At 41.0% G+C, this 27,399-nt stretch overlaps 2 protein-coding genes across 16 annotated transcripts in view; one reads left to right on the plus strand and one right to left on the minus strand.

Moving 5' to 3' along the window:
• myo9aa (myosin IXAa) overlaps positions 1–22,994 on the minus strand; it is a 132,337-nt gene extending 109,343 nt beyond the window's left edge. For 9 of the 10 annotated variants that reach the window (XM_031290011.2, XM_035999904.1, XM_035999906.1 and 6 more), the window contains exon 1: positions 22,599–22,993. The gene's annotated coding sequence lies outside the window, so the exon portion shown is untranslated. Of the gene's footprint in view, positions 1–22,598 lie in introns of all 10 variants that reach the window. The other variant, XM_035999903.1, reaches the window with a different exon arrangement.
• A 489-nt stretch (positions 22,995–23,483) lies between these two features.
• Positions 23,484–26,797, plus strand: senp8 (SUMO peptidase family member, NEDD8 specific). Of its 6 annotated transcripts, none has more exons than XM_031290075.2 (2): positions 23,484–23,505; positions 25,405–26,797. In XM_031290075.2, the coding sequence occupies exon 2, from the start codon at positions 25,430–25,432 to the stop codon at positions 26,093–26,095; it is 666 nt and encodes a 221-aa protein (XP_031145935.1). In that variant the 5' UTR covers positions 23,484–23,505; positions 25,405–25,429; the 3' UTR covers positions 26,096–26,797. The 6 variants fall into 6 exon arrangements, with proteins under 6 accessions (XP_031145935.1, XP_031145930.1, XP_035855803.1 ...); XM_031290070.2 differs by lacking the exon at positions 23,484–23,505 and adding an exon at positions 23,614–23,937; XM_035999910.1 differs by lacking the exon at positions 23,484–23,505 and adding an exon at positions 23,967–23,986.
• The last annotated feature ends 602 nt before the right edge of the window (positions 26,798–27,399 follow it).

A 27,399-nucleotide genomic window follows, 5' to 3' on the forward strand; every position in this document is an offset into this window, starting at 1 on the left:
CATTGTTCTCCAGACTGCAAAAAAAAAAAAATGCATGTGAAAGGACAACTGTGAAACTAAAAACTTTTTAAATTTAGTAATCACAATTGGTACAGTTTTTAAACTAAAGTATGTGTGTGCACATGAAAGTGGGTCTATCCTTTGGCAGCAGCAGCACGCCACAACACACACACAACACACACACACACACACACACACACACACACACACACACAGTGCAGCAACGACCTCAAAGTAGCAAACATGCAGCCACAGAGTAAGCAAAGAAGAGAAATATTTGAGGCATGATGTCACTTCACCTGAGCGCTGTGCATGTGTGTCTGTACGGTGACATAACATTTTTTTAAAAATGGTTGTAGAAAGGTTTGTGCCCTGGAGGAAGTGACAAAGCAGACACGGGACAGCTGGAGGAAACCTGCCCACTGCACGCCCTCTTCTTCATCTCTGTCCCCCTTTAAAGAACACAAACCAGAAACAGATCTGGCTACATCACCTGAATGCCCAGAGATTAGGAATCACACTCAAGTAATCTGAACTGGAATCTGTTTCAGGGGACTTTTTTTCCAAGAACCAGCCGACTAGAACAGACCCAATCTCAACTAAGAATTCGACAAACGGAAAAGCTGGAAATCACACAAAACTAATTCTGAACATGTAAAACAACAAACCACACGTGTTCTTGCTTTGAGTTAAACTCAGGTCAGATGTTATCAGAGTTCACTAAAGTCAAAAGTTATGTTGGAACTTATCTGTACTTGGATGGGCGGCTTAAAACAACCTGGAGCATGAGTGAAACATGGAAACAGTGGTGTGCTGTATTGGGGTCCAGCTCACTTCTCAAATGCAGTGGATTTAATAAAGCAAAATGCATTCAACAGGTGGGCAGATTTTCAAACTATATTACATCAACACAGCTGGGTGGAGCCCTATTGTTTTTTTTTTTGTTTTTTTTTTTTAAAATCAACAACTGCATATTTATCTTTTTTGTTTGAAAATGTGACTAATTAGAAGAAGTTTCCACTAGGGATCGACCGATACTGGTTTTTCAAGGCCGATACAGATACTGATTAGTAGTAGTTAATGAAACCGATAACCGGTATTTGGAACCGATATGCACTTACAGTGAAAATGAAAAGCTTTAAGTCAAAATTAAGATTTTGGAATGTTACAAACTCCAACACAAAAGCTTGTTTAAATGCTTTAAGCAATTATTTAATAAATTAGAATCTTTCAACATAATACACGGTAAAAAGATAGTCAGATGGTGTTGTGGGACATTAAGTCAGACTCAGTGGTGAGTGAAACCGAAGCAGACGGACAGACACAGAGCTGTAGCGGAGCCAAAGTAGCGCACTTTTTAATAAATTCACTTTATCGGTTATCAGGCAAATAAAACTCTGATACAGATAATCTGCAAACTGACAAAAAAAAAAAACGATAATCGGTCTATCCCTAGTTTACACGCTTTCTGTATTCTGAACATTGTTCTGTTTGGAGGTTCCGTCTGACAGGAAACCAAGGAGAGTTTCACCATGTGAGTCAGACTCTTCAATGGCTGCCATTGTTGCAGAGGAGTAAAGGATCAAGTTTGGTCAGCTTTCTACGATGAGACGTCATCCTTACGAAAAGCTGTGTGTGTGTGTGTGTGTGTGTGTGTGTGTGTGTGTGTGTGTGTGTGTGTGTGTGTGTGTGTGTGTGTGTGTGTGTGTGTGTGTGTGTGTCATCAGGGCTAAGCTTGTGCATTCAGGGTTAATGTTGTTGTGGTGGCTCTATACTGTACCTTTAGCCACTGGGAATCTGTATGCATGTTACACTAAGGCATGTAAGTTGGCACTGGATTGTGAACTTTCATATCTCGTCTACACGTTTTTTTTTATGGGTTCATTGGAAACTCTGACAGCTCTGTGGTGCCAAATACTGCTATGTTTATTAGCTCCGTGTCACAGGATCACATCGATAGTTTCTTACTGTTGTATATTTGGTTTCCATCAGTTATAGAAATGAGTTTACAATCAAGTGTTGCTATAAGCTATAACCAAGATCTTTGACCTCATTGGGGCCAGGGTAAAGGCTGATAACAATAATCTTCTTATACTGATACTATCTGCACACAGCTTAAAATTATGTGAAATTCCCAAGTGACTGGCTAAACCCTACTAGTAATGTTGGCTATTTAAGCCAAAGTCCATATTTGTCCAATATTTGATACCATTTAGTTTTATTACTGGGAAAAAAAGACAGTCAAACCTCTTGTGAAAGCCGATACTGACAATAATTGCATTGGTATGCAGGGTTTCCCGCAGCATTTTGCAGCTAAGGCTGCCGCCTTAACAAAAAAAAAAATTTGTGCTGTCAAACGATTAAAATATTTAATCGCGATTAAGCGCATTAATGTCATAGTTAACTCGCAATTAATCACAATTGGGATGGGAACACCTTTTTTATGTGGAACGTACTTTGTTGTAATAGTCTGTAACAAAAGGGTGCGCTTAGTTTATTGGTCTCTACCTGTCTCACATGTGTCAAAGAAGATGCTAATTAGGGCAGTGCATTACAGCCCAAAATAAGACACCGATAAGCCACAGAGAGCCGTTGTGCAGTATAAATACCACACAGAAACTCATTTCTCTGCTTTTAATAGGTCTACACTGCCTTCAAAAACAGGCCCAACCCCCCTCACTGTTACAGAGGAAATTGCACTTCAGACATAGAACACAAAGTACGAGCAGTCATAAATCCAACTGAAAGAAAAAGGAATAGGCATGAGCTGCTAAGAATAAGAATGTACTTTGATTGACATAATAAAGATATACTGAAAGTGTTACAAAGAAGAAGAAAAAAAACTACGCTTGCAGCATCAAAGTAAAGAACTTCCACATACTGTAGTGTAATACTGTGTTGTGTACGGAGCCTAAGAAGACATGTTGAGAGCAGGCATTTAAAGCCGGCCAGACACCGTAGAGATTGAGCCCGATTTTTGCACCGACTAATTTTAGACTTGGGTTGAATTTCTGCCAGATTCGGTTGTTGTTTGATGCGTCCATTGACAAGCAACGCCTGACTGATTGCTATTGATTTAATAAATTAGAAACTTTCAACATAATACACAGTAAAAGCCTTAGCCCAAAGATTAGTTGCCTGAAAAAGGACCGTACAAATTTGAACATTTGGTTGGATTTTTGACATGTCAGAAATTTTGGTTGGCTGTCTGCAGTCTGAGCAGTTCAGTCGTCTGATTTACCTACTGGAAGCTTTCAAAATATCCATAATAAACTGGTGAGTTTGTTTTAATATTACTGGAGTCGTATTTTACATGTTGTGGCTCAAACTGTAGTCTTAACTGAGACTAAGCAGAGATATAAATCTGAACATCATTGCAAAACAGACCCTGTATCGTCTACATGTTTCAGCCATCTGCGGCTCCATATTTTTCTTGTTTTCTTCTTGCTTTCCATTAATAGTAGATTTCCACAAAGTAACGCTGACTTTTTCTATTTTAGTCAACACTGGGTGAGGACACGACCGTCTAGTTTAAATGAACTTAACTGAAATTGTCACTTGACAAAACCGGCCGGGGGTTCCATGCTTACGTTCAGTGTGAGCACCCGGTCAACTGATCTGTACAGTGTGAGCATAAAAGTAGCAGGTTCTGGCCGATTAAAACATGTAGGGTGAGTTAACACAACGTACAAGATTATTAAACAAGTGCTAATTTGCAATAGCTGCTACCACGTATGCAATAATAAGCCAATACCACAATACAGATGTGGCCATTGACCTGTATTTATTTCTGTGTTGTCATTCAACTTCAAAAGCATCAAATGGGGATTTCGATTCAGGAAGATACTACTACTACTACTACTACTACTACTACTACTACTACTACTACTACTACAACTTTTCAAACACTACCTGAAAATCTAGCGTAGATGAGGGTATTTTCACATTAACAGAATTTTCAGATTCATCCACCATATAGTGTGGGCATTACTTTAGAGTGCAGAAGAAGAAGCCCCAGCTGTAGTATGAAAGGAATATAGGGGTCAACTGATTGATGAGTGGCAGTGGACGTGCCATACGAGCACCAACGTGTCCAACAAACACACACAGGTCACCATCGCCTGCACCTAAATGTATCAATACGTAGCATAACTCTGCCTCTGCAGTGTCCCACAGAAATAGTTCACCTTCAGCCTAGAGGCGACGCTGTAGCTCACAGAGAGCGGCCTTGACCTTGTCAAGCAAAGAGCTTCAATTCTACGGGTTGTTTGGACCTGTGTGGAGTTAAGGCGGATTTATGCTTCTGCGGGAGCTTTGCGCTTACGCAGAGCTTTCGCCGCAGCCTACGTTAAGTGGCCTGAGGTTTATACTTGTGCGCTTGTGTCTGTGTCGTCGTAGCATATCTCTTTAAAAGAATAGCAGGGCCACCATGTGTGTGTGTGTGTGTGTGTGTGTGTGTGTGTGTGTGTGCACGTGGGGAGTGTGTGGTCGAGCGAGTGAGAGAGTGACGGTGATGGGTTTCGAAGAGAGTACAGACTTTAGAGGCATAGTGGGAGAGACAAAGTATCTCCCCTGTGCTTTCGGACCGTGGTTGGAAAGCTGTAGCAGGAAAGGTTAACCCTCTTCTTGATTTCATGTTGTTTACAGAAAAGGAGAACACGGAAATAAGTAGGGGGAAATGTGACACTACCAAAGCACAGCTAAGCGGACCAATCAGTTGTTGCCGTCTGCATCGCCGTGTCGTTAAATTTTTTTGAGAGGTGCACGGCAGGCTACGGCGTAGGATCAGGTGTAGGGTCTGTATCTCCACGTACCTACGTATGTACCCACGGCGTTCATTTAACGCAGGAGCATAAATTGGCCTTAATATGATGACACTAGTGGAAACAGAAAGCTGCAGTCAACTAGTTCGCTAGTTAGTTCTAATTAATCAACAATTTTCATAGTTTGAGTCACTTATCAAGGAAAAAGGCCTTCGCAGGTTACAGTTTGCTAATCTAGGCCTGGTCACACCAGCATTTAACGGCTAAAACTAAATCGAATAATCCCAGTGGAATCACAATTTACACAATTTCCCCTTAGAGAAGTGTACAGACCATTATTGGATCATACCAATAAGGCCGCTTCAAAGTAAATGGTTGACAAAGGTTAACTTTTTTTCTACACTGTGTGGTAAATGGACTGTAACATGAGGGTATGGCACAGCAGCCAAATGTAACTTTTCCCTGTATTTAACTCACTGGTGAATGACCATGTTTGACGCTAATTTGGGTCAATGGAAAATGAGGAGCTCAGGATGCCAACGCTGTAGTCAGCGTCTTTAACATTTCGGTTTGAGGGTTTTGTCAAAATTGCAGTTAATACATGCAAATGCTTCCTCAAAGCTCAGATGTGTAGACTGCGCTCACTGCTCCAGAACCTGAACTTTCTTTCAGCACCAGTAGCTTTGCCAACACAGGAACTATTTCTCAGAGCAGCTTATTAGTGCTTATTTGTCTGGTAAAATACTAGATACTTTCACCTCTTCAAGCCCTTTAACAATCTGAAAAGCATGACTCACTCTTTGTTTAAAACGTGCACAACTCACATCGACACTAAAGCCAGAACCTGTGATGGGGATGTTTTCAGATTGTCCCTACTAATGTGCCTGGGCTTTTTTCTTAGGACAAGCCTAAAACAATTAAAGCAGTATTACCTAAAAAAAATGAATGTATCAATAAGTCCTTAATATCTAGTTTAGTTAGATTTACCACTCCCATTAAAGAGGAATAAGTCAATGTCAAGTTGAGGAAGTGGATGTGAACAGTATCCTTCCTGAATTTGCTTGTCCAGAAGGAAGACTTTGTTTGTTTTTCTCATGCACTGACAGTAACATGGTTTTAGGGCCTGCAGTGAAACGCTGCCTTACATACATTTTACTACCTCTGTGCTGCAAACTCACTCACACGGCTCTCAAGTCTCTCTGTAACTACTAATGAGTAGGAAGTGGTGGCCGGGTTGCGGAACATGAGCTCTGACCAAAATATTCAGAGAGCCAGCAAAGAGTGAGAAAAGAGGCCGAGACTGAAAGTCTGAATGATATACGGAAGGAGACAGACAGACAGACAGACACAGACACACAGACAGATAGACAGAGAAGTGGATGTTTGTTTCCTGACATCTGAGCTGTGGGAAAGTGAGAAATACTAAGAGCCAACCTGGCTTCAGCATGCAGAGACATCACTGTGTATTATGTCTGAAGCAAACACTGTATTGTTTATTCCATCATTCCAGTGACAGTCAGGGTTTCCCGTAGTATTTTGCAGCTCGGGCGGCCGCCTAAGCTGGGGAACCCTACAGCCTTAACTAGGTCGTCAAAAAAAAAAAAAAAAAAAAACCATCAATGAGGCTTTCTTCTCGTTTCAACAAAGTGAATACATGACGAAGTGACTGGAACTATCCATTGCCTCTCGCGCGTGAATTCTCAATGTCCCGGCTGTTGCCCGGTCTTTGAGACACAGCTGTTGTCCGTTTTTTTTTTAATCACTACACGCGGTTCACAATACATGGTTAGTTAGCGTAGTTACACACAGTGAAATTACGTGTCCTGTTTTTATTTCACGCATACTATCTGCTGGAGTGTGTGAAGCTATGGGCTAAGCTCTGTTATCTCAGTGCGGTTTTGGAGAAGAGTTGTCGGGCAAAGTGGAAGAGAGCGTGTTACGGAGGATAATGGGAGCAATGCCAGTAAAATTGTTATAGCACTTTTTTTGAAAATAGTTTAATGAGCTTAAAATTGCACATTGCAACTGTTATTTTGAAAAGCTGGTTATTTATTAATTCTTTATTATTATTTAAATGTAATATTTTGTGTAGTGTGTAGTACAGAGTCTGCACTACAGAGATGTATTAATTATATATTTAAATTTGATATTTAGTCGTCCCACCCCACCCCGGTCAGATGGCAAACCTACCACCTTACCAACACATTTTCAGCGGGAAACCCTGACGGTTATTCAATTTAATTTTAATTTGTTATTTAAGCCTTAAATAATAAGGTTACTGTGACATTTTAGACATATGCAAGTCATTCATGGGACTGAATAATGATGTGGATAGCTTCACAGCTCATTAAATCGCTGTTCGCCAGGTGAAAGAGAAAAGAAGCCAGAGAATCAGAAAGGTTTCCTCAGTCTGTGTCATGAAAATCAATTAATAAACTACGACGTGTTCGCCTTTCTGCTGCTGGCATTTTAGGTTTCAGGAAGTGTTACCAAGACACCTGTCAATGAGGCCTGAGGCTGGCTGGAACAAGTCCATGCTGGAATCACTGTCCAAACCGTAATTAAAAATGACTGAAGGCCTCTTAGGCCTGCTTGTGCACACAGCAGAGGATAACTGTGGCTGGCCATTCTGAATGAAGCACTGGGCCTATACTAACTCCCTCCACATTCCACTGGCTGAACACCAACAGGTGACACGAAAATATGACACTGGAGGAAGTGCTGTGTGTATGTGCTAAATTAAAAGCCCAACTTAGCTGAGAACCTATTATTGTTAATGCCTGAGGTGGATTGTAGGAGAGTGGAGGGAGAAAGCAGAGGAAGGAAATGAATACAGAGTACAGCAACAGTTCCAAGGACAACATTGTAAAAAAAAAAACATATATAAAAAAATAAGAATACATTGCATGCTACTGTGTGCTCTGATATCTACAGTCTCTGTTACTTCTGTATCTAGAACTTTTTGTTCCTTTTTTAGCTATATTCACTGACTCAGTATTTTAACGTTATAAGCTTTCATGGGAAAAAGAATATTGTAGAAAATATTAATCCAACCAGTTTCAGTCAAAGCTTCAATGTAACTTCAGATTCAGCCCAAAAAATTTTTTTTACAGAAGGCAAGGTTAAGTCCAAAGCTCGTAAATGAGTGGTGGATTCATTCTAATAGACCCACTAAAAAAAGGGAAAGAGGCTGAAAGAAATGGGAACATGGGAACACACACACACACACACACACACACACACACACACACACACACACACACACACACACACACACACACACACACACACACACACACACACACACACACACACACACACACACACACACACACACAAAACTGGGGGGCTTCTATGAAAAAGAGCACTAGAAAGTGAGGGAGTAAACAGCACCACTCCTCTGTTGTTGCCATGGAGAATTTCACTTCCTGTGTCCACTCCCAGGACAATGACAGCAGCTTTGGGTGAGACAGGAAGTGTAGCTCAGGGGGCTTCAACATAACAACACCATAACAAGACCATCATGGCGTTGTTAATACATTTATATCTCACCTTCTGCATAAGATGCTTGTAATGTCATATGGATGTTTGAAGTCTCTTTTTAAGTAGGGGTCTGATGTTTGGGTTCTTTTTCTTGACGAAAAACCAATATTACTAGCGTGATTTATAAACTCGCAGTCGGATAAACAAACCATGACAAAAAAAAAATTGGCATTCCAAGATTTCACATGCAGCCAACGTTGGAGGCAAACAATGGAGTCCAACTTGAGCCACAATTGAAACAGCTGACTGCGGCGCCACATACAAATGTGTATGCGTTTCATCGCGGCACGCTCACTTCTGAACGTAAACATTAAGGAACCAAAACACAAATGACAGAAACAATATAGGCTGCGGTGAAAAAGTGACAAAGCCAGTTTTACACAATGTAGTGCAGGGGGAGAGGGGGTGAGAGCGTAAAGAGTGGGTTTTCAGCAATGCAACACAACTAGACATGTGGCCTTTTAGCATAGACTCCATAGTGTGCAGAACACCTTGTTTTTACCACTCATATTCTTTGTTAGAATGGATACCTGCAATTAGTACACAAAATCCACAAACACTAACATCCAATAAAAACAGTAAAGGTTTCCAGCTGCAATTTGATCTTCAGGTTGGACGACATTTTTTGGGACACGGCGGTTTTTCCTGTTTCTATGGCCCGGACGTGGCAGATCAGACAGCCATGTCTGCTGATCCTGAAACACCTGCTTCGAAGTCTGTTGCCCATCTCAAATGTGTCTCGGCTGCTGGTCTCTTCTGTCTTGTTGTGGTTACTCTGCTGTTTCCCCTTCAACCAGCCTGATAATGTGAGTGAACTAGAGAGCGGGCCAGTGTAAAGTCAAAGCCATAAAACTAGTGTGAGCTAATGCTTTAATGGTTCACGGTTATCAGGATCCAGTCGTTGTGTCCTTAGGGAAGTGGCTTGTGATAGTAAAGAAAGGCCTAAGTACATAATAAAACTACCACATGATTACATGTAGCCTAGTAATTACAGAAATCAAAGTGTTTTCCTATTAAATCTGATGAGCATTAAAGCAAAAACCCTTTCTCATTTTCCTACATACTCCACACAGTTTTAAGGTTTTTAAAAAGGTATTTCATGGGTGTGTGCAGTTTCTCAACGTGCCTATTTTTGTTTAACTAAGAAGCTTCCTGTGTACCCCTTTACTCAATAATAATGTATACTTATAATGCTTTACTGTGGTCTAATTAAGCTACTGTAGGTGGAGAAATTGGTATACCATGTGCTGTATGACTGCTGAACGTTGGTGTTAACTGTTGAGTCGGAAACAAGGCCCTTGCTCTTGGACTGACCTCACATTTACATTTTATTGTTTTAGAGAGTGGAAAAATGTGTTTTTCCTGTCAGACTCTGGAAATATCAATATGACGCTGCACAGTCTACATTTGGCCGGTGGAATAGGAAAAGTACACCACCCCGCAATAAAAAAAAAAAAAAAAAAAAAAAAAAAGGCCAGCAAATGAAAGGCACATCATCAACAGCTGTTGTTTTAAAAGGCATTAAAAGTCTGGGTAAAGCAAAATCAGTGATTTCTTTCTAAAACATGTTAAAAAAAAATACTTGTTGAAAACATGTGAAAAGTGAGTAAACTGTGTAGTACTGAATTGTGGAGTTAGACTGTTTTTCACCATTCTTGTTCAGGCAGTTACAATAAGGTGTCTGTGAATGGGGTGAATGGTGCCTGTAGTGTGTTAAGTGCTTTGAGTGGTCCAGCGCTATATAAATGCAGTCCATATACTAAAAACTTTAGTAACAATTAACCAAATTGGTCAAAATGTAGGTAGCAGTTGGCGAGGGGTTATGAAACAGCAGCGTCAGAAAGGGGAGAAGAAGAGGAAGAAGAAGAAGAAGAAGAAGAAGACTGTGAGGGACTAGGAGGTATCACTGACCCGGATTATGCACACTCCATTTCCCCCTCAGAAAGGGAGTCTGCTGGGCCTAACGGACCCATTCAGCCGCCCCTGGCCTGGGGGAAGACAGCGCTGAGGAGCAGCCAGGACACCAACATGATTCCTCCAGAAACATTCAACATGTAAAAAACCAACCAGCAGGGAAGCTGAGCGTACCACAATGTAAATATAAGACCTAAACACACATGTATATGAAGTAATGTAGATGGACAGTATACATAACTAGGGTACAGCTGTAATCGGGTCTTAAAGTGGCCATATTATGCTCATTTTCAGGTTCATCATTGTAATTTGAGGTTGTACCAGAATAGGTTTACATGGTTTAATTTTCAAAAAACACTGTATTTTTGTTGTACTGCACATTGCTGCAGCTCCTCTTTTCACCCTGTGTTCTCTGTTTTAGCTACAGAGTGAGACCTCTCAACTTCTGTAACGTCTTTGTAGGCAGTCGCACATGCGCAGTAGCTAAGTAAGGATTACATGAGTTAGCTAGCTGTTACTGCAACTTCAGCCTGTACAATGGCGCACTTCCAACTTTGCGTGGAATACCTGCAGAACAGGGACATGTAAGTAGTTCTATACAATTTATTTTGTAGATTAGGGGGAATTTGTGTGTGTTGTAGCAGTGTTTTGCCATTGAGAACGAGCTAGCATGCTAACGGTTAGCCCCCTAGCCCCCTCGTTTCGGCTAGTTACGTAGAAAGCCGTGCAGATTTTGAACAGCTCACCCGGAGACTGAAAGCAGGACACATTCAGAAACTGTATCTCACTCAAAACAGCATGGATGGTTTTTCAAAGTTTGTATGCGTGTGGAAGCACCAGAGACACAAAATAACACCCCAAATCCCAGAAAAAGTGTTTTTTTTTCCATAATATGGGCACTTTAAAAGTTAGGCCCGACAAGGCCCAAGCCCGACAAGTAAATTTTGATTGACCGCTTTTTAAAAGCCCGAACCCGTTTACAGCCCGACATTCAAATGTGCGCTCGCACACAGCTCCTTTGCCAAGAATGAGTCATTTATACATGTTTTAACATCATTTATTCATGTCTAACTTAGACTTGGAGTCAAAAGTTTTCCACACCTCAGACTTTACTTTCTTTGCCGGTGCAACCAAAACGTAATCGCCAGAGGCCAGCCTCCGTTTCACCTCCTCAGCATGCATTTTCGCGCTAATCGAAATGCATCACCTGACCGCTCATTTACCGCGCTACCCGGAGCGCAAGCCCGAGCCTGTGTAAAATGATAGATCCGGCAAAGATCTTCAGCTCTATACTAGGGCTGAACCAAATGTCATTTTAATAAATTGAGGTTTTTCAAATTAAGCTTTGTCATCACATTTTGACATCATCACCCTAAAAAGAAAAAAAGTCCCAATACAAAATTCTCAATTTGAATAAAGTAATTCGTCGGATTAAATGATAGTCTTTTTTCATTAATTCAACTTTCTTTAATGAATATAACTCGTCAGTTTCGTCAACATAAATACATATATAGGCAGCAGGGTAATCCAATTAGGGCATACATTATTGATGAAATAATAATCGTGCCCTTAGGCTTATAGTAACATTATGCTACGACAGACAACGCTCTGGAGTTTTTGGAAATGTTGGCATGCATCACACTAGCAGGAAACAATCCTATGCAGCCACCACTGGAATCTAATTCTACAAATAGTATAATAATATCATGATGATATAATAATATCATCAATCATAAAATTAGTGTAGCCTAATGTTTATCTGCAACTGTGCAGAAATACCGGGTTTAAACAAAATGAATAGACATGCAAAATAAAAACCTGCGCAGCATTCGAATGTTGACTTAAAATTTGAACGTCAACGTTATGAATAAAATTGTGAACTATTGGGAACAGCCCTAATACATACACACAATGGGATAGGTAACAGGGATTGGGAGATTGTATGCAAACACTCAAACTACGAGAGGCTAGGGCTGGGCAATATATCGATATTATATTGATATCGTGATATGAGACTAGATATCGTCTTAGATTTTGGATATCGTAATATCGTGATATGACATAAGTGGGGTCTTTTCCTGGTTTTAAAGGCTGCATTACAGTAAAGTGATGTACTTTTCTGAACTTACCAGACTGTTCTAGCTGTTCTATTATTTGCCTTTACCCACTTAGTCATTATATCCACATTACAGATGATAATTTATGTAATAATTGTGAAGATATTTTGTTAAAGCACCAATTGTCAACCCTAGAATATCGCCGTAATATCGATATTGAGGTATTTGGTCAAGAATATCGTGATATCTGATTTTCTCCCTATCGCCCATCCCTATGAGAGGCTGCAAGTGCCAAAAGGACTCATCTCGATTTTTATGGCTGAGTGGAGATGTGCAGTAATGACTGTAGCTGCTCACACAGCACAGTGCCAAGATGCCTCCAACCTCACAGTGATGAACACACATGTCCTCTAATGTGCACCGAGAGATCAACACTGTTACTTATTTTGAATACCTGTGACTAGGTCAAGCATACATACGGACAAAAGACATGAAAGGAGCTCTGTTTCAACCTTAGGGTACGTACATGGACTCGTCATCTTCACGGTCAATTAGCTGCAGTGAATTTGATCAAAATAGCTGCCAAAGGTTTCTTTTGTGAAGCGTTGCGTAACGATACAGAGGGAAAATCTCTTCCTTCAGGCCATCTGACACCTACATCGAGAGCAATTTCAAAGACATCACTATGAATCATGGAACACATGAGTGGGCACCAGTGATCAAAGGGAAATGTTATAATGCCATTCGTCACATTTCGGCAATGCAAAAGTACACTCGTGGACATGTTTGCAAGTCAGTGTGTATTATCTGTTTTCAACTCACACAAAGTCAAACAAAGCCACCACACTAAATCTGACATCCTGATGCAGTGCAGTCAGCTGACTCATCGTGTCTAGTTCAAGGCCTCTTTTTTAATGTAAATCATGATCAACAGAATATTAAAAAAGGCACTGAAAGAAAATGTCCATGGGAACAAATCAAATGAATAAATATAGCGCATTATGAGTGCACTTTTGTTTCCAGGTCATTTGTTTCTATTCAATGATACCTTGAAACTAGAATGGCACTCGGAGAGCACAGACCTCCGCCAAGGCCAATGGTGCATTCACATGCTCCCTGGATGATCCCCTTTCCCGAGTTGGGAAGTAGTTCTTCTGACTTCGGTATGTTCGTGAGCTTTTAGTCGTAATGTGGAAACAACATGGATGCTACAAAGAAGATGTGTCGTATATTATAGCTCAGAGTGTTTAGACAACACACTGTTTCCAGTGTTTGCGTGACAACGAAGAGCAAAGTAAAAACAGATCAGGTGAGCCATGAAATTTGTGTTCCGACACCATACGAACGCAGCACAAATGCCCTATCTCGCAATGTTAACGAAAGTGACAAATAATTTGTTTCTCCGTCCAGGATGTGCTCTGAAATGTAACGGGTTCCTTCCTTGGTCCTTCCACCAAGTTTCATGAAAATCGGGCCAGTAGTTTTTCCGTAATCCTGCTGACAGACAAACCAAGCCAAAAACATAACCTCACTTATTTATATGGCACATGTCATTCTACTTAAAAATATATTTTTATAACTTAATTTTTTGTTCATTTTAGGTTTAATTTGTGAGTTGTTCTGTCCATTAAATCCATTGATGTTAGAATTAGAGAATAAAAGTAACACAGATAGAATCTCAAATCCAAAATCATTTAGGCGACAGTAACAGTGTGCGCCTCCACCGGCTGATAGTAATGACATGTCATCATGTCTAACTCGGGGTCTGAATGTTAAGCATAATTTTAAGCACATCTGTTTAGCGTATTAGGAAAAAAACAGGACCTGTAATTACAGGGCAGCGTTACAGTGGCTCACGCTGAGGATGGGGGACGACTGCTGTCTTTCTGCCTTCAGCCGACCGCAGGCTTTGTGAAATCTGAGCCCGGAGGTGCAGTCAGAGCCGCAGTCGACAGGGAGACAGTAAGAGCCACGGCATGATGATAACGCGAGTTATGTTTTCAGGCTTCGAGGAGATGATGGAAGATGTTGGCAAGAATCTGTGGAGAGGCTTCATATAATGTTATGACCTCATGGTTTACTGCACACCCAAAACGCTCGTGATGTGGAGCTGCATTTGGGAACTGTGGTCGAAAAAAGAAACTTAGACTTTCTTGGTTACAGGAAACTTCCATCCTCAGATACTCTTTTCACTTTGTATCATTAATATGTGATCGTCACGTGTTATTCTGTGAGGAAACAGTGGACTTTAAAAGATAAAATATTGTTGACTTATTTTGTTATTAATGCAGTAACTGTTTGATTATCAAGTACGTACATTTCTCTCAACACTCTGAACCTTGCAATAAAAAAATGTAAGGACATTTAAAAATACACCGATTTCACCAAAAGAGACCACATAGTATCCACAGAGAATTTGCACCAAGAACAAAACCACCAAGTCCGCTCTCTCAGAACAATACTTTCTCCCAGCTGAGAAGGTCAGAACAGTCCAACCCTCTATCTGAACCCTTATTAAGGCTCAGAGTCCCCAAAAACTACTTCTTGAGGAAAAAACTCATTAGCCACACATAGCTTAACCTGCTCTGTAGTGCAGTTCAGCCAGCGTGACATGTAGAGCAAAAAGATTTGCTAAGCTGAGACAGCTCCACTGTTAAGTGGACTCTTTTCAGGCTAAGTGGAGGACTCGGACTTTGTGGAGACCGTATAGGGACCCTCTAAATCGTCTCCAGGGTGTATGACCATAATTGTTCAACCAGACTACTAAGTCACTGCAGTGAAGGCCCGCTCTGAAATGCATCAGTGGGCAATCAGAATGAATGCAGGCGGGTGCCAAAGTCAAAGGACAGGGGCATTAAAGTGAACGTTGTGGGACAACATGACTCAGCAGAGTTCAGTGGAGGGTGCATATATCATTCTGTCATGATAAATGTTGTGATCGGATGTTTTAATGAGCATACAGTGATTCCCTTAAGTAATTAGATCATTCGATTTTTGCACCTTAAAAGCACTTTGGAGAGAAATACTTTAATCATTGCATCATGCAGTGTCTCCTTGTTGAAGTTTGCTAGATGGTCAAATAGCACTCACAACATCCAAGAACAAAACAAACCCCTATTCCTTCAAACAGACAGTGGATCTCTTGTTAACTGTTGTCTCTTATTACAAAGAAAATACTCAGAGAGCACATACCTCCGCCAAGGCTGTACAATCCTCTACTGGTCATTTTAATACACAAGATCTTCATACTGGCAGTCATGGGGGGCATGTGTTTAAAGGTTTTCTAAAAACCGAAGTGAAATGTACAGTAAGTTATGAGAATATTGCAAAAATGTTGTAATTGCCCTACCTCTAAATGTTAGTAAATTCTTTACAAAACACCAGGACCTGTACCCAGATCGTCAAACACGCATCACATGTTCTTTTGGCCCGGAGCTTAACTATATATTACATTTCAATGAAATCTGGTTACAAATCTGATTTAAAAAAAAAAAAAAAAAAATCTGATACAGAAGTCATTTCATGGCATTAAAAACATTCACAGCATGACGTAAAACCAATTTTCAGATGTTAATGCTAGATTTGGGAGAGTTGTCCTGTACATAGATAGTTCAAGTAATTCATCAACGATGGACACAGGGTTACTGTAACAGACATAGAGAATGCATTTTCTGACATTTTCTTGAATAAAACCGAAATATTATATTCCACGACACTTCCGCAAGAGGCTACACTTCTAGAGTTAGTGGTTAGATTTAAGAATAATCTCTAAGTAGCCCTTATAATCTGCTCATTTACTACACTGATAACTACAGTACTATAGATTAGACAGGAGAAGCATTCCAGCTATTAGTGAGCATGTCTCGGGCTGCATTTGAGATCCAGCTTATCACCGCCTGGTTGTTGTCAGGCAGCCACAACTATCTCCACTCTTCCTCCCCTCTTGCCTCATTCTGACAGAGCGCAGACTACTGTAAACGGACAGAATTCCTCACAGATAAGAGCGGCAGCGTACTGTAGAGACTGAATTTTCTTCCTGGATGGAGAACTATATCTGGTCTCCAATGTTCTCCCTTTTGAAAACTTTAGTTTGAAATATAATTTTAACTGCAATAAAAAACTATTCTGAAAGCAATTTCAACTGCGCTCCTAATGTTGGTTGGTCAGGCATCTTTTTGCAGGCAGACCACTTATTCTTCTCCTGCACATTTACTGAAATTAGGATGACTTACATGATCGTTGGAAACTAACATATTTGGTTTAGCCAACTTTTTAATGTGTGCTCTGTACTCTCTCAATGATATAGGTGCTGAACTTTTGATTGAGTTTTTCCATTCAAAAAACAAGATTCCTCAGAATAACTAAAGAGAGCTGTTCATCTTTGAACTTTATGAAAGCAACAATGCAATAAGACCTTGAAGGAGCTCAGACTTGTTGAAGACCTCCAATAAATCTTTGTTTATTTTAGTTTTTCCATTTAATTTGGGTCTGCTATATGCGTGACACGTGTTCCTTTTTGTTTGCACATAAAGCAAATTGCTAAAAGTTAATTTGATAGAAATAAAACTTTCTGTCTGTCCTCTTGACTAGCTTGTAACCCAGGAGTAAAAATAAATACACGACATGATTAAGGTTTTAATATCATATAAAGCACTGTGTGGGTATTAAGAAACACAAACCTCAAACACTTGCTGGTTAAATATCCAAATGAATGCTTTAATATTTCCTGATGCTATGACATCATTATAATACATAAGGCTTATGCTGCCATTTGAAGGGTTCAAAAAGATGATCACACTTTTCGCTGATAATTAAAGTGGTTTCATGGCAGCACTGCTCTGCCAATAGACAGTATTGTGTACCATTACACAACAGCACATGCCTGGGGATTAACCATAGGCCCTGACCTGTCTGTACCATAACGCTGCAGGGGGCCAGGAGCCATTGTCATTGCTGTGTCACAAGACACACACACACACACACACACACACACACACACACACACACACACACACACACACACACACACACACACACACACACACACACACACACACACACACACACACACACACACACACACACAATTTTAGTTTCCAGTCAGTGCTCCGCTGCCAAAAGCCTGCAGTAATGTGGCCTCTGGCATCTGGAGGCTTCGGTCATTTAACCTGATAATACCTCTGTACCTCAGGTATTTTATGAGTACTTTTACTCTGTGGTATTGCTACATTAAGCTAAATATCTGCAACATTCGTCCTCCAATGATTAGCAGTTTCTACATGGCCATCGAAGTCACTATCCACTTCCAAGCAAATGAGCATCTATATTCACATCTAACTTAAAATCACATAATTATTGTGGCCGGGTTGGCTCAGTGGGTAGAGCAGGCGCACATATACTGAGAGACTTATGCCTCGACGCAGAGGTCCAGGGGTCGAGTCCGACCTGTGAAGATTTCCTGCATGTCTTCCCCCTCTCTCTCCAAGCTGTCCTGTCAAATAAAGGCAGAAAAGCCCCCAAAAATAATATAATAAATAAATCACATAATTATTGAAACTAGGTATTTAAGCTCAGAAAACTGCTTTCTTAGCATTGCATGCAATTTGTGTGTGCTTTTCTAAGCTTTGACTAAATTACCATTGGCGTTTCTCAATAAAAAGGCTTTGAAAGCTTGCTTCTCTCTGTCCAAAACATAAACCTTGGGAGGATGGAATTTAATTTAAGGGGACACAGACTGAGCTTCCAAACAGATCACTATTGTTTGTTGACTCTATTTCCCATTTTAAGGGATTCATTAAAAAAAAAAAAAAAAAAAAAAAACGAGATGCGCTCATTTCACATAAGCAAAATTGCAAAGAACAACGCAAAGAACAACACAATGCACTTTCTTCTCTTCGTCTCACTCCAGCTATTGTTAGCACCAGTGAGCTAATGAGGGGAAATGCAAAACGCGCGGAAGCTGAGCCTTTGAGGCCAAAGCCTCCCTCATATAATGGCCTACTAAAGAAAGGGGAGCTTTGTTCAGTGCAACACAAGCAGGTTCCTCTTTAATGACTTCATGTGCATGCCAATCACTTACGCCACACAATCCCATCATGAGGCCACACAACTTTTCGGGACTATCCCGATCATGTGAGCCTGCGGCACGTGACTCCTGTTCTCCCAAAAACAAGCTAGGATTCAGTAGAGCAGCCAGGTAAGACCTCAGGGGCTGATGATGGGGGGGGGTCATTCCTATTTTCAGATTGGGTAGAGACTCTATGCTCACAGGAGCTGCCGCGGATCTGCAACGAAGTCACAGCACAGAGAGAGGGGTTGTTACCTCAATATAAAGAGAACAAAAACGGCATGTTTGAAGAGCCGCCACTGCACTTTTCAAACACTGTATTTATGTTTTTAAAGAACAAAGAAATGTATTTGGGGATATAAGCCCTGGTAACTGCTGTAGATTTCTTCACAAGGCTGCAATTTTACAGAAACTGCCACTGTGAAAGCGTAATATATTGTACGAAGACCTATTTAAGCTACAGTCACTCACAGGGTTACAGTGGGGTGAACTTCAAAACAGGAAATGAGGCAAAAATGTAAAATCTAATTTCTTTTTTCCCCTGCTTACATGGCAAAATAAATATATATATATATATATATATATAATATAATAATAATGTATTAAAAAATAAAGTGTTTCATTGGTTTGGTCAGTTAAAACTGTAGAAATCCCAGCATGGTGGTTCATTTCCAAACAAATGTGAAATGTAGTGATGAAATGAAGTGAAAGGTGGTATGGACCTTTTTCACGGCAGACATGTTGACATGTCATAGTAGGAAAAGCACAGGTGTATTCAGAGCCATTAATGATGGCTGCATTCCACTTAGGAGAGGCCCTGGTATTGTGCATGCTGACTCACTGAAATAGCTTACTAGGACACTTCAGCTGTGCTTTTCCTACTATGACAAGTCAAAATGTCTGCTGTGAAAAAGGTCCATTCTGATTATTTAAATCAGAAATGTTCTGCTGCAGTCCCCCCCCCCCCCCCCCGCAGCAATAACTCTCTTTACCTCATTCTAATTTCGATGGCTTCGCAATGAGCTACGGAGTTCTTTTCTAAAACCACAAACATACTTCTCTGTCAAAAGAATGAGCTTATATATAGAGACAGAGTTATTTTACTGCTGATAAATATCTTATGACAGGAGGGCTTAAAACTGCAGAGTGGTGGTTTACCCTTTCTGCCATCACGATTCCTCAGCTGGTCTGCATCTAAAATGTGCTGCAGTGTATTTACGACACACTCGAACACAGAGGAGGCGTCTTCTTCTTTTTGTGCACGATTTTCCCAGGACGTACAATAACTGAAACCATCTATGACGACCTATGAAAAGGTTGACACTAAAGCTTGTTTAATGGTTCTGCGGAGGCTCCACGCAGAGATTTCGCCGTAGCCTACGAGAGTGGCCTGGTGTTTATACTTGTGCGCTGGTGTGTGCGTCATACCGGCAAACACAGAAGGGCTGAAAAAGGTGACACATTTTATACACCATCTGAAAAATCCACGTTGCAATTCGGTCCGGTAGATAACGGTCGCTAGCACCGGGTCTCTCGGACCACCCCCCCCCCAAAATAAAACTCTTCGGATCCACACGATTCACGTGGATGACATTTTCCCATTCATAAAGGTGATTTTCGCCGAAATGCGACTAGTTTGCGATTTTCTCCCGAAAAGCGACTAGTTTGCAGGTATGGTGCGTCGAGCTAGCGTGTGTGTGTGTGTGTGTGTGTGTGTGTGTGTGTGTGTGTGTGTGTGGGGAGTAGGTGATAGAGCGAGGGAGAAGTGAGAGAGTGACGGCGATTAGCTTCGGAGCGAGTACCGACTCTGGAGTCATAGTGAGAGAAACAAAGTGTCTCCCCTGTGTTTTCTGACCACGGTGGGAAATCTGTAGCGGGAAAAGTTACCTCTCTCCTTGATTTCATGTTGTTTATGGAGAAGAACAACCAGGAAATGAGTCGGGGGAAATGCACCGCTACCAAGCCACGGCCGAGCGACGTGCGTCGCCGTGACGTGCAGTTACATTTTTCGAGAGGTGCACGTCAGGCTACAGCGTATACGGTCCGACGTAGACGCAGAGGGGTCTGCGGGGGGTACGCCGTCGATTCGACGCACGACCATAAAACAGCCTTTTAGGTTTTGAAACACAAAAAGGTTGTAAAACCTAAAATTTCATCAAGGAATCTTACAATATCTCAAGTCACATTTGCATTATGGCCACCAGCTCTACTGATGACTGACTGAACGGGAAGTTCAGCCAATGGCCACAGTTTTCAGACATTATTGACGGAGAAGACGGATTGACGTTGACAGACATCATTTGTATAATTTTTAGTTTAACTCAAGGAACAGGACTAGCCAAAGGTGAGGCCACACCCTGAGACAGGACATGATGTACAAGGTGACAACACCTCGAGTCATTCCTCTTAGAACACTTACTAAATCCAAGATTACGTAGCTGTGAAAATTAAACTTTGCATGAAGTAATGCATTTTTTTTTTCAAGTAAAGGTTTGTGCACCTTCATCAAACTAGTCTAAAGTAGAATTAGAAGGGCAGATTGTCTTAATTCCAATGCTGCAAAGTATATGCAAAATATTCTACTACGACTGTGTAGATTAGCTCCTGCATAGCTTCAAACTGAGCTTTCAACCTTTCAAACCACAGCTTCAGGCTTTTTTTTAAGGTGGTGTCGGTGATAACGCCCAACACAGACACAGCCCGATGTGATACAAACTGAGGCCCGTCTTTTAGAAATAGCAGACAGAGGGGGCCTGTGAGGTGTCAGATGTCGACGGGGACCAGTTGCTGGAGTCTCGGCCTGGGCCGCCTCTCGTGCTTACAGCAGCTGTGTCTTCTCAGACCTCACATTCCTGCAGGACAGACCCACTTCACCCTCATCACCTGTGCTGATCTGACCTCACAGCTACTTGAATTCAAGTCATTTTCTTTAGCTTTTTGTAGATACGAAAACATAAGATGCTCAAACCCAAATAGTCACAGAACTCCCGTTTTAAATCGAATAATATAATTCTCACACAAACACAGTGATAGAAGATGATGGGGGGGGGGGGCGGTGTGTGGGTTACTCATCATAAATTGCAAACTTCCCCAGTTTGAGTCCAGCTGGGGACGTTTGTTGCATGTTACTCCCCTCATTTTCCTGTCATCACTCGACTGACAACTCTATAATAAAAGGCCTAAATGTCTAAAAAAAGATCCTCTGACAAGGTACTGTTACTTTAAACTCAGCATTGAGCAGCACAGACACAAAGTAGGCCAAAGCCTCTAAATGAATACTAAAGTGATAAAAAAAAATTAAAATCTTAAAAAAAAAGGAACATTAAAAGGCGTCTTGCACAGATTCATATCTGGTGTTGTGAGTTTGCAGCCATAAAGCGTCTGAAGTCCACTCTCGTCCACCGAACACACCGAGACATGCACCCATGATTCAGCAGCTTCTTCACCCCATTAGACCTCCCTGCACAATTACAGCTGCTCTGCAGTCTTCATTGCCCCCGCTGCATTAGAAGCTGTACTGTCCTACCTCCACTAAATAATACACGTAAACATTTACCCCACCCTACTGCAGCCGAGCACAGCATGCAACTTCATCCTGTTATGAACGTGAATACAAAATACCAGATGCAAGTTCATTATTTTAAATAACTGTGGTTATGATTGCAATATGTCCTTGAGTCTGTCCTGTGATGTTTCCTTTCCATTTATGCTATATCATCCTACATATGTTTACATGCACTGATTGATGATTGTTTTGTCTGCTTTTTGTATGTCTTGTTTGTTTCTTTTAATGCATATACCATCATCAACCTGCCCAGGGACTACAGATGAAAATGATCCTTTTGGCGAAATCTGACACATTTACATCATATTGGTAAAAAATTAACCAGCAGTCATTTTACAGGGTGTCCCATGCAGTATTATAAGGACAAATTAGGTGGCTCTAGGTGTAGATCAAGCACTCAGATGGCATGACACTGAGCTGCAACTCAAACTTTTCACAAGCTTACACAGTATACACATTATACAAATTATACACATTATAAACATGCCTCTGATTGTTCATTGAACAAAAGCATCGACTGAGCCCATCCACACCTTAAAAGCATGGACAACCATCTTGCAAATGAGTGAAGATTAAAAGGACAAGTTTCTTGATTCATTGGTTGCTTGCAGCCCCTTAAGCCACTCTTCCCACTGCGGGGCAGCCCACCACACACCACCGTGTCTAACTACTAAACATCACACTCTTACCTCCAGAAGTGAACGCTGAAGTCGGTTGTAAGTGGGACTCAAGTTTTCCGTCTGCTCTCAGGATGGGTTGCAGAGCCACACACACTTGTAGCCACTCAAAATGCCTAAGTCTCTATTTAATTCCCTGCATTCCCACTGAATTAATTTGTTTTCTTCTCTCTCCCGCCGTCTGCCTCCGAACAACTCCTCGAAATACAACTCCGCGCTGAATACTTGCGCTTTTTTTTTTTTATCCGTGCGTGTTCGCTGTAGTTAATGTAATTAAAAAGCAGTCCTTCGCAGCTCGGTGACGGTCGCTAGAAACTCTCCACTTTGCCTAGCTAATCAGTGCGGCCGCTCTGGGGACGCGCGGCAGTGCGCGTTCACGCTGCTAATGGGCGGGGAGAAAATAGAGAAGGAGGACGGAGCCTCAGCCAAGCCCCCGGGCGGGACCGGAGCTGAGTCTGTGATTTATGTATCCGTATGAAACTTCCGCGTACATCATAACGACACAAAAAGCATGTATTCACATACACAATCATCGCAAAAGGAGTGGCTGTAAAATTATTAATACATTTTTCTGAACTCTCAATCGGCTCGGCTGGAGAAAGACTCTAGCGCGCATGCTTTATGGGCCCCAAAACGCGAAAGTATGCGCCTTTTAGCGAATGGTTGGCGAGTATTTTTTTTCCTAGGATGACGAAGGCATGCCCCGCCTTACTCTGCCTTACTGCCTCTGATTGGCTTACCCTAACATTCTTACCATTACCCTAACCAATCCCACTCCTCTTACCTAAATCTAACCAACCCAACCAACAAAGGCAATGGTACAGTAGGTTGCGGCATGCACCTTTAAACGTTGGTTTGTAGCCCGCCAATAAACTAAAGAAGAAAAAGAAAGAAGGCAACGACTACTGGCCAATCAGAGGTAGAGTAGGGCGGACCATGCCTTCGCCATCCTAGGAAAATAATGGACGGAGCGAAACAACAGGAAGTAGGCACGAAATAACACGGCAGCTACGTACACACATCACACCACGCGTTTTTAGATGATGGAAAAAACAAATCTGAGCGTGCATTTTGAATTGACATTGGATTTCCATGACGGGAGATGTGTTGGTTTTTGAACACGTGACTGTCTTTCTGATTTTAAAACTGAAGTGTAGAAGCCCTGATTTGTTTCAACCCCTGTGGGTAATGAAACAGACTGGTAGCCTTTCAGTAAATGTAGCTACCGCGCAGGTACACTGTCGCAAAAACATTTAAGGTCTTCCAGCAGCAGCGGTTTACGTTAGTCACTGTAATGAGGGACAAGGCTGCAGTTTTCGTGGTACTTTTTACTTGAGTGTGTCTTTTACAGGTATGGACATTGAATCAAGAGCATGCATTTTAATTTGGCAGTACACTGTGTATGTTCTACAGCCTTACATGACGGTTTAGCTGAGTTGTTTAGCTAGCTTCGTCTGATGGTGAAAGTTGCAGTTGGCTAGCTAGCTAGCTCATGCTAACGTAAGACCGGTGAGCTACCTGCTGGCAAAAACGATGAACTAAACGCACTGTAGTAATGTTATACTCCGTAGGGAGCATCACCGGACACCGGCAACAGCCTGTAGTTTGTCTCATCAAACATATTGTAGCTAACGTTACATTTATATTAGCTAAGGCTCTGAACACCCACACAGGTGTTTTCAGTTAAGGTTGTCAATCACAGTCTGTACACGCCCACACAGTCCTGCTCTAATCAATCAGATTAACCGAAAACACCTGTGTTGTTCAGGTCTCCGTGAGTAACAACGGTCCACACCATGGTCCACGTATGTCTATGATGGTCCACGTATGTCTATGATGGTCCACACCAACGAACCAAGATGGAACCATACTAACGTTAACTGAAACCTTCTGTGTGTTCGCTCCAGTAAAGTTGAACTGTTTGTTTACGTTGACTTTACATGGTAGCGTTACGACACAGCTTCATCCCTTTGCAGTAACGTTAGTAGTTGTCCGTCCAATGAAGATACGATAATTAGGTTTGCATCATTATGTTCAGGATACGTTTTGTGACACAACACATTTTAATATAACATAACAATAACATAACAAAACTACTTGTTTTGTCTGACCAACAGTCTACTAACGTTGCTCATTGCGGTACTACAGTAGAACTGCAAATAACTATTATTTTTAGTATTGATTAATCTGCCAATTACTTTCTTGATATATTGATTAAAAAATCCACATCACAATTTTACTTAAGCCCAAGGTGAAATCTTAAAAGTGATTGTTTTGTATGACCAAACAGTCTAAAGCTGCAAATATTAATCAAGTAGTTGTCGACTATTAAATTAATCGCCAACTTTTTTGATAATCGATTAATTGGTTTGAGTCACTTGTGGAAAAATTCTGTAATTCCAGCTTTTTAAATGTGAATATTTTCTAGTTTCTTCACTCCTCTGACAGTAAACTACATTTCTTTGAGTTGGGGACAAAACAAGACATTTGAGGGTGTAATCTTGGGCTTTTGGGAAACACTGATCAACATGTTTGCCCAATTTTCTGACATTTTAGACCATACCATCTATTTGATTAATCGAGAAAATAATCAACAATGACAATAATCGTTAGTTGCAGCGTTACAACTGTCTAAAACCAACATATTTAGTTTACAATCACATAAAGAAAAGCAGACAACTCTCACAATTTAAAAGAGACATGTTTGGTATTTGTACTCGATAAATAAGTAAAAAAAGAAAAAAAAAGTTGATTAGTTTTCTGCAGATCGGCTAAACATTCAGCACTAAAATCTTGTGTATTTATATTTTTTTTTTAGACTCACTCTCTGACTGTGTTGGAGGATGGACCCTGTAGTGCTGAGCTACCAGGACAGCCTGCTGCGGCGCTCTGATGTGTCCTTACTGGAAGGACCTTACTGGCTCAATGACCAAGTCATTGGTTTCGCTTTTGAGTACTTTGCCGCTGAGCGCTTCAGAGTCCTGGGGGAGACCATCACCCTCATCAGCCCGGAGGTCACCCAGTTCATCAAGTGTGCTTCCTGCCCTGATGAGTTGGCCCTATTTCTGGAGCCGCTGGATCTTGCTTCTCGCCACTGGGTCTTTCTAGCTGTTAACGACAACTCCAACCAGAGCGCCGGGGGATCCCACTGGAGCCTTTTGGTCTACCATCACAACTCCAACTACTTTGCACACTATGACTCTCAAAACGGCAGCAATTCGGTGCACGCGCGGCGCATCGCCAGCAAGCTAGAGCCTTTCTTGGGTGCCGGGAGAAAAGCGCCGTTTGTGGACGAGCCCTGCCCGTCACAGCAGAACAGCTATGACTGCGGCATGTATGTTATTTGTATCACAGAGGCCTTGTGTGAGATGGCCAGGGTGGAAGGCTCACCGCGCCTTCCTGTGCAAGTCATCACCCCAGCCTACATCACTCAGAAGAGGGCTGAATGGTGCAGACTGATCCAGAGTCTAGCTCAGAATGAGCTCTGCTGCTCTCTGTCTTTTCCTTAGCATGTTGTTTGCCCCTCATATATGCAGAACAGCTGTCAGCCTCTACATATCTACTGCTGGAGCATCTGAATGCACTCCTTCAATACAGTATATAACGACATATGAAGTATATTTCTATTAAAGTCTCTATCATACTCCATAATAGAGAAGGGTTTAAAAAGATAACGCAATGTTACGGATCTTTAACGATTCATTGAAAAGTTGGTGTCATGTTTATGCCTTGTTTATGCACAGCAGCATACGATATGTAAACCTGAACACCAGCATGCCTACAAAGAAATTGACTTATGTACATACTTAGTAGGGATGGAGAACGTCATGTCAAAGAGGAGGCACAGACTTTTCATTTCTCCATTGTATTAATCAAATGTAGAAATGTTTACACAGATTATTGCTCAGGGTCATTTTAAATGAACTAGAATTGACGATAAGAATGTGAATCTTAACTTTATCTCCTACTTCATATCATGTATTCCTTCTGTCTCTTAGTTTGAACATGCAGTACGTCTACAACTACAAACTTTTAGTTTTGAAATATTTTAAAGAAAATTGCTATGTGAGGGTAAGACATGCATTCTGACTGTATGGGACAAAGGCCAATGTTGAGTTGTATGATATGTTCTCACAAAAAGCAAGTATCAAAGTCATTGTATGCTGATCTAATAAATTTTACTGTCACATTTTTGTTGAAAAAACGGTAAATTTCCTTTGTGGTTTTTTTTATTTGTGGTTCCAGCTGTCTTGTCATCACGTTCAAGTCTCATTTCTGAAAATATTTTTATAAATTTAATACATTTTGCATCAGCAAAGGTATTATTATGTTATTTTGAATACACAATTACCTCACTGAAAAAATCGATTGGCAGGTTTGTATATGCATATTTACTGAAGCATAAATGTTGGATATCAGATTTCTCTTAAACCTTAGTGTTGATGTTTAACTTGTATGAAGATAATTTACCGGTTTCGGTACAGTTATGAACATTAATCTGTCTATTAATTTAAACATTCACTTTTAGGCTGCAAAATAATCAGAACAAGTGGCATGACACCTTCCCATTGTATGAGTTATTACTGTAAATATTTGATGCCAAAATGTAATTTAAGTGTACAATTTTTATGGATATCGTATTTTGGGGGGGTATCGATATGTGTGAAATGTCTACTCTGGTGAGTATTTATTTATTTTTTTTATTCATTAGTATAAATAATTACACAAAAACTGCCTAAAATAAAAAAAAATTAAAAATCCACCCAGCCCTATAGATTAAAGGAGTAACAAGTCTAAGAATCTGATAAAACAT

Source organism: Sander lucioperca, chromosome 3 (genome assembly GCF_008315115.2).
Source record: "Sander lucioperca isolate FBNREF2018 chromosome 3, SLUC_FBN_1.2, whole genome shotgun sequence".
Lineage (NCBI taxonomy): Eukaryota > Metazoa > Chordata > Actinopteri > Perciformes > Percidae > Sander > Sander lucioperca.

What these genes read in the sequence shown, in the direction of transcription:
- senp8 (XM_031290075.2), top strand. Translation starts at nt 25,430, where the DNA reads ATGGACCCTGTAGTGCTGAGCTACCAGGACAGCCTGCTGCGGCGCTCT.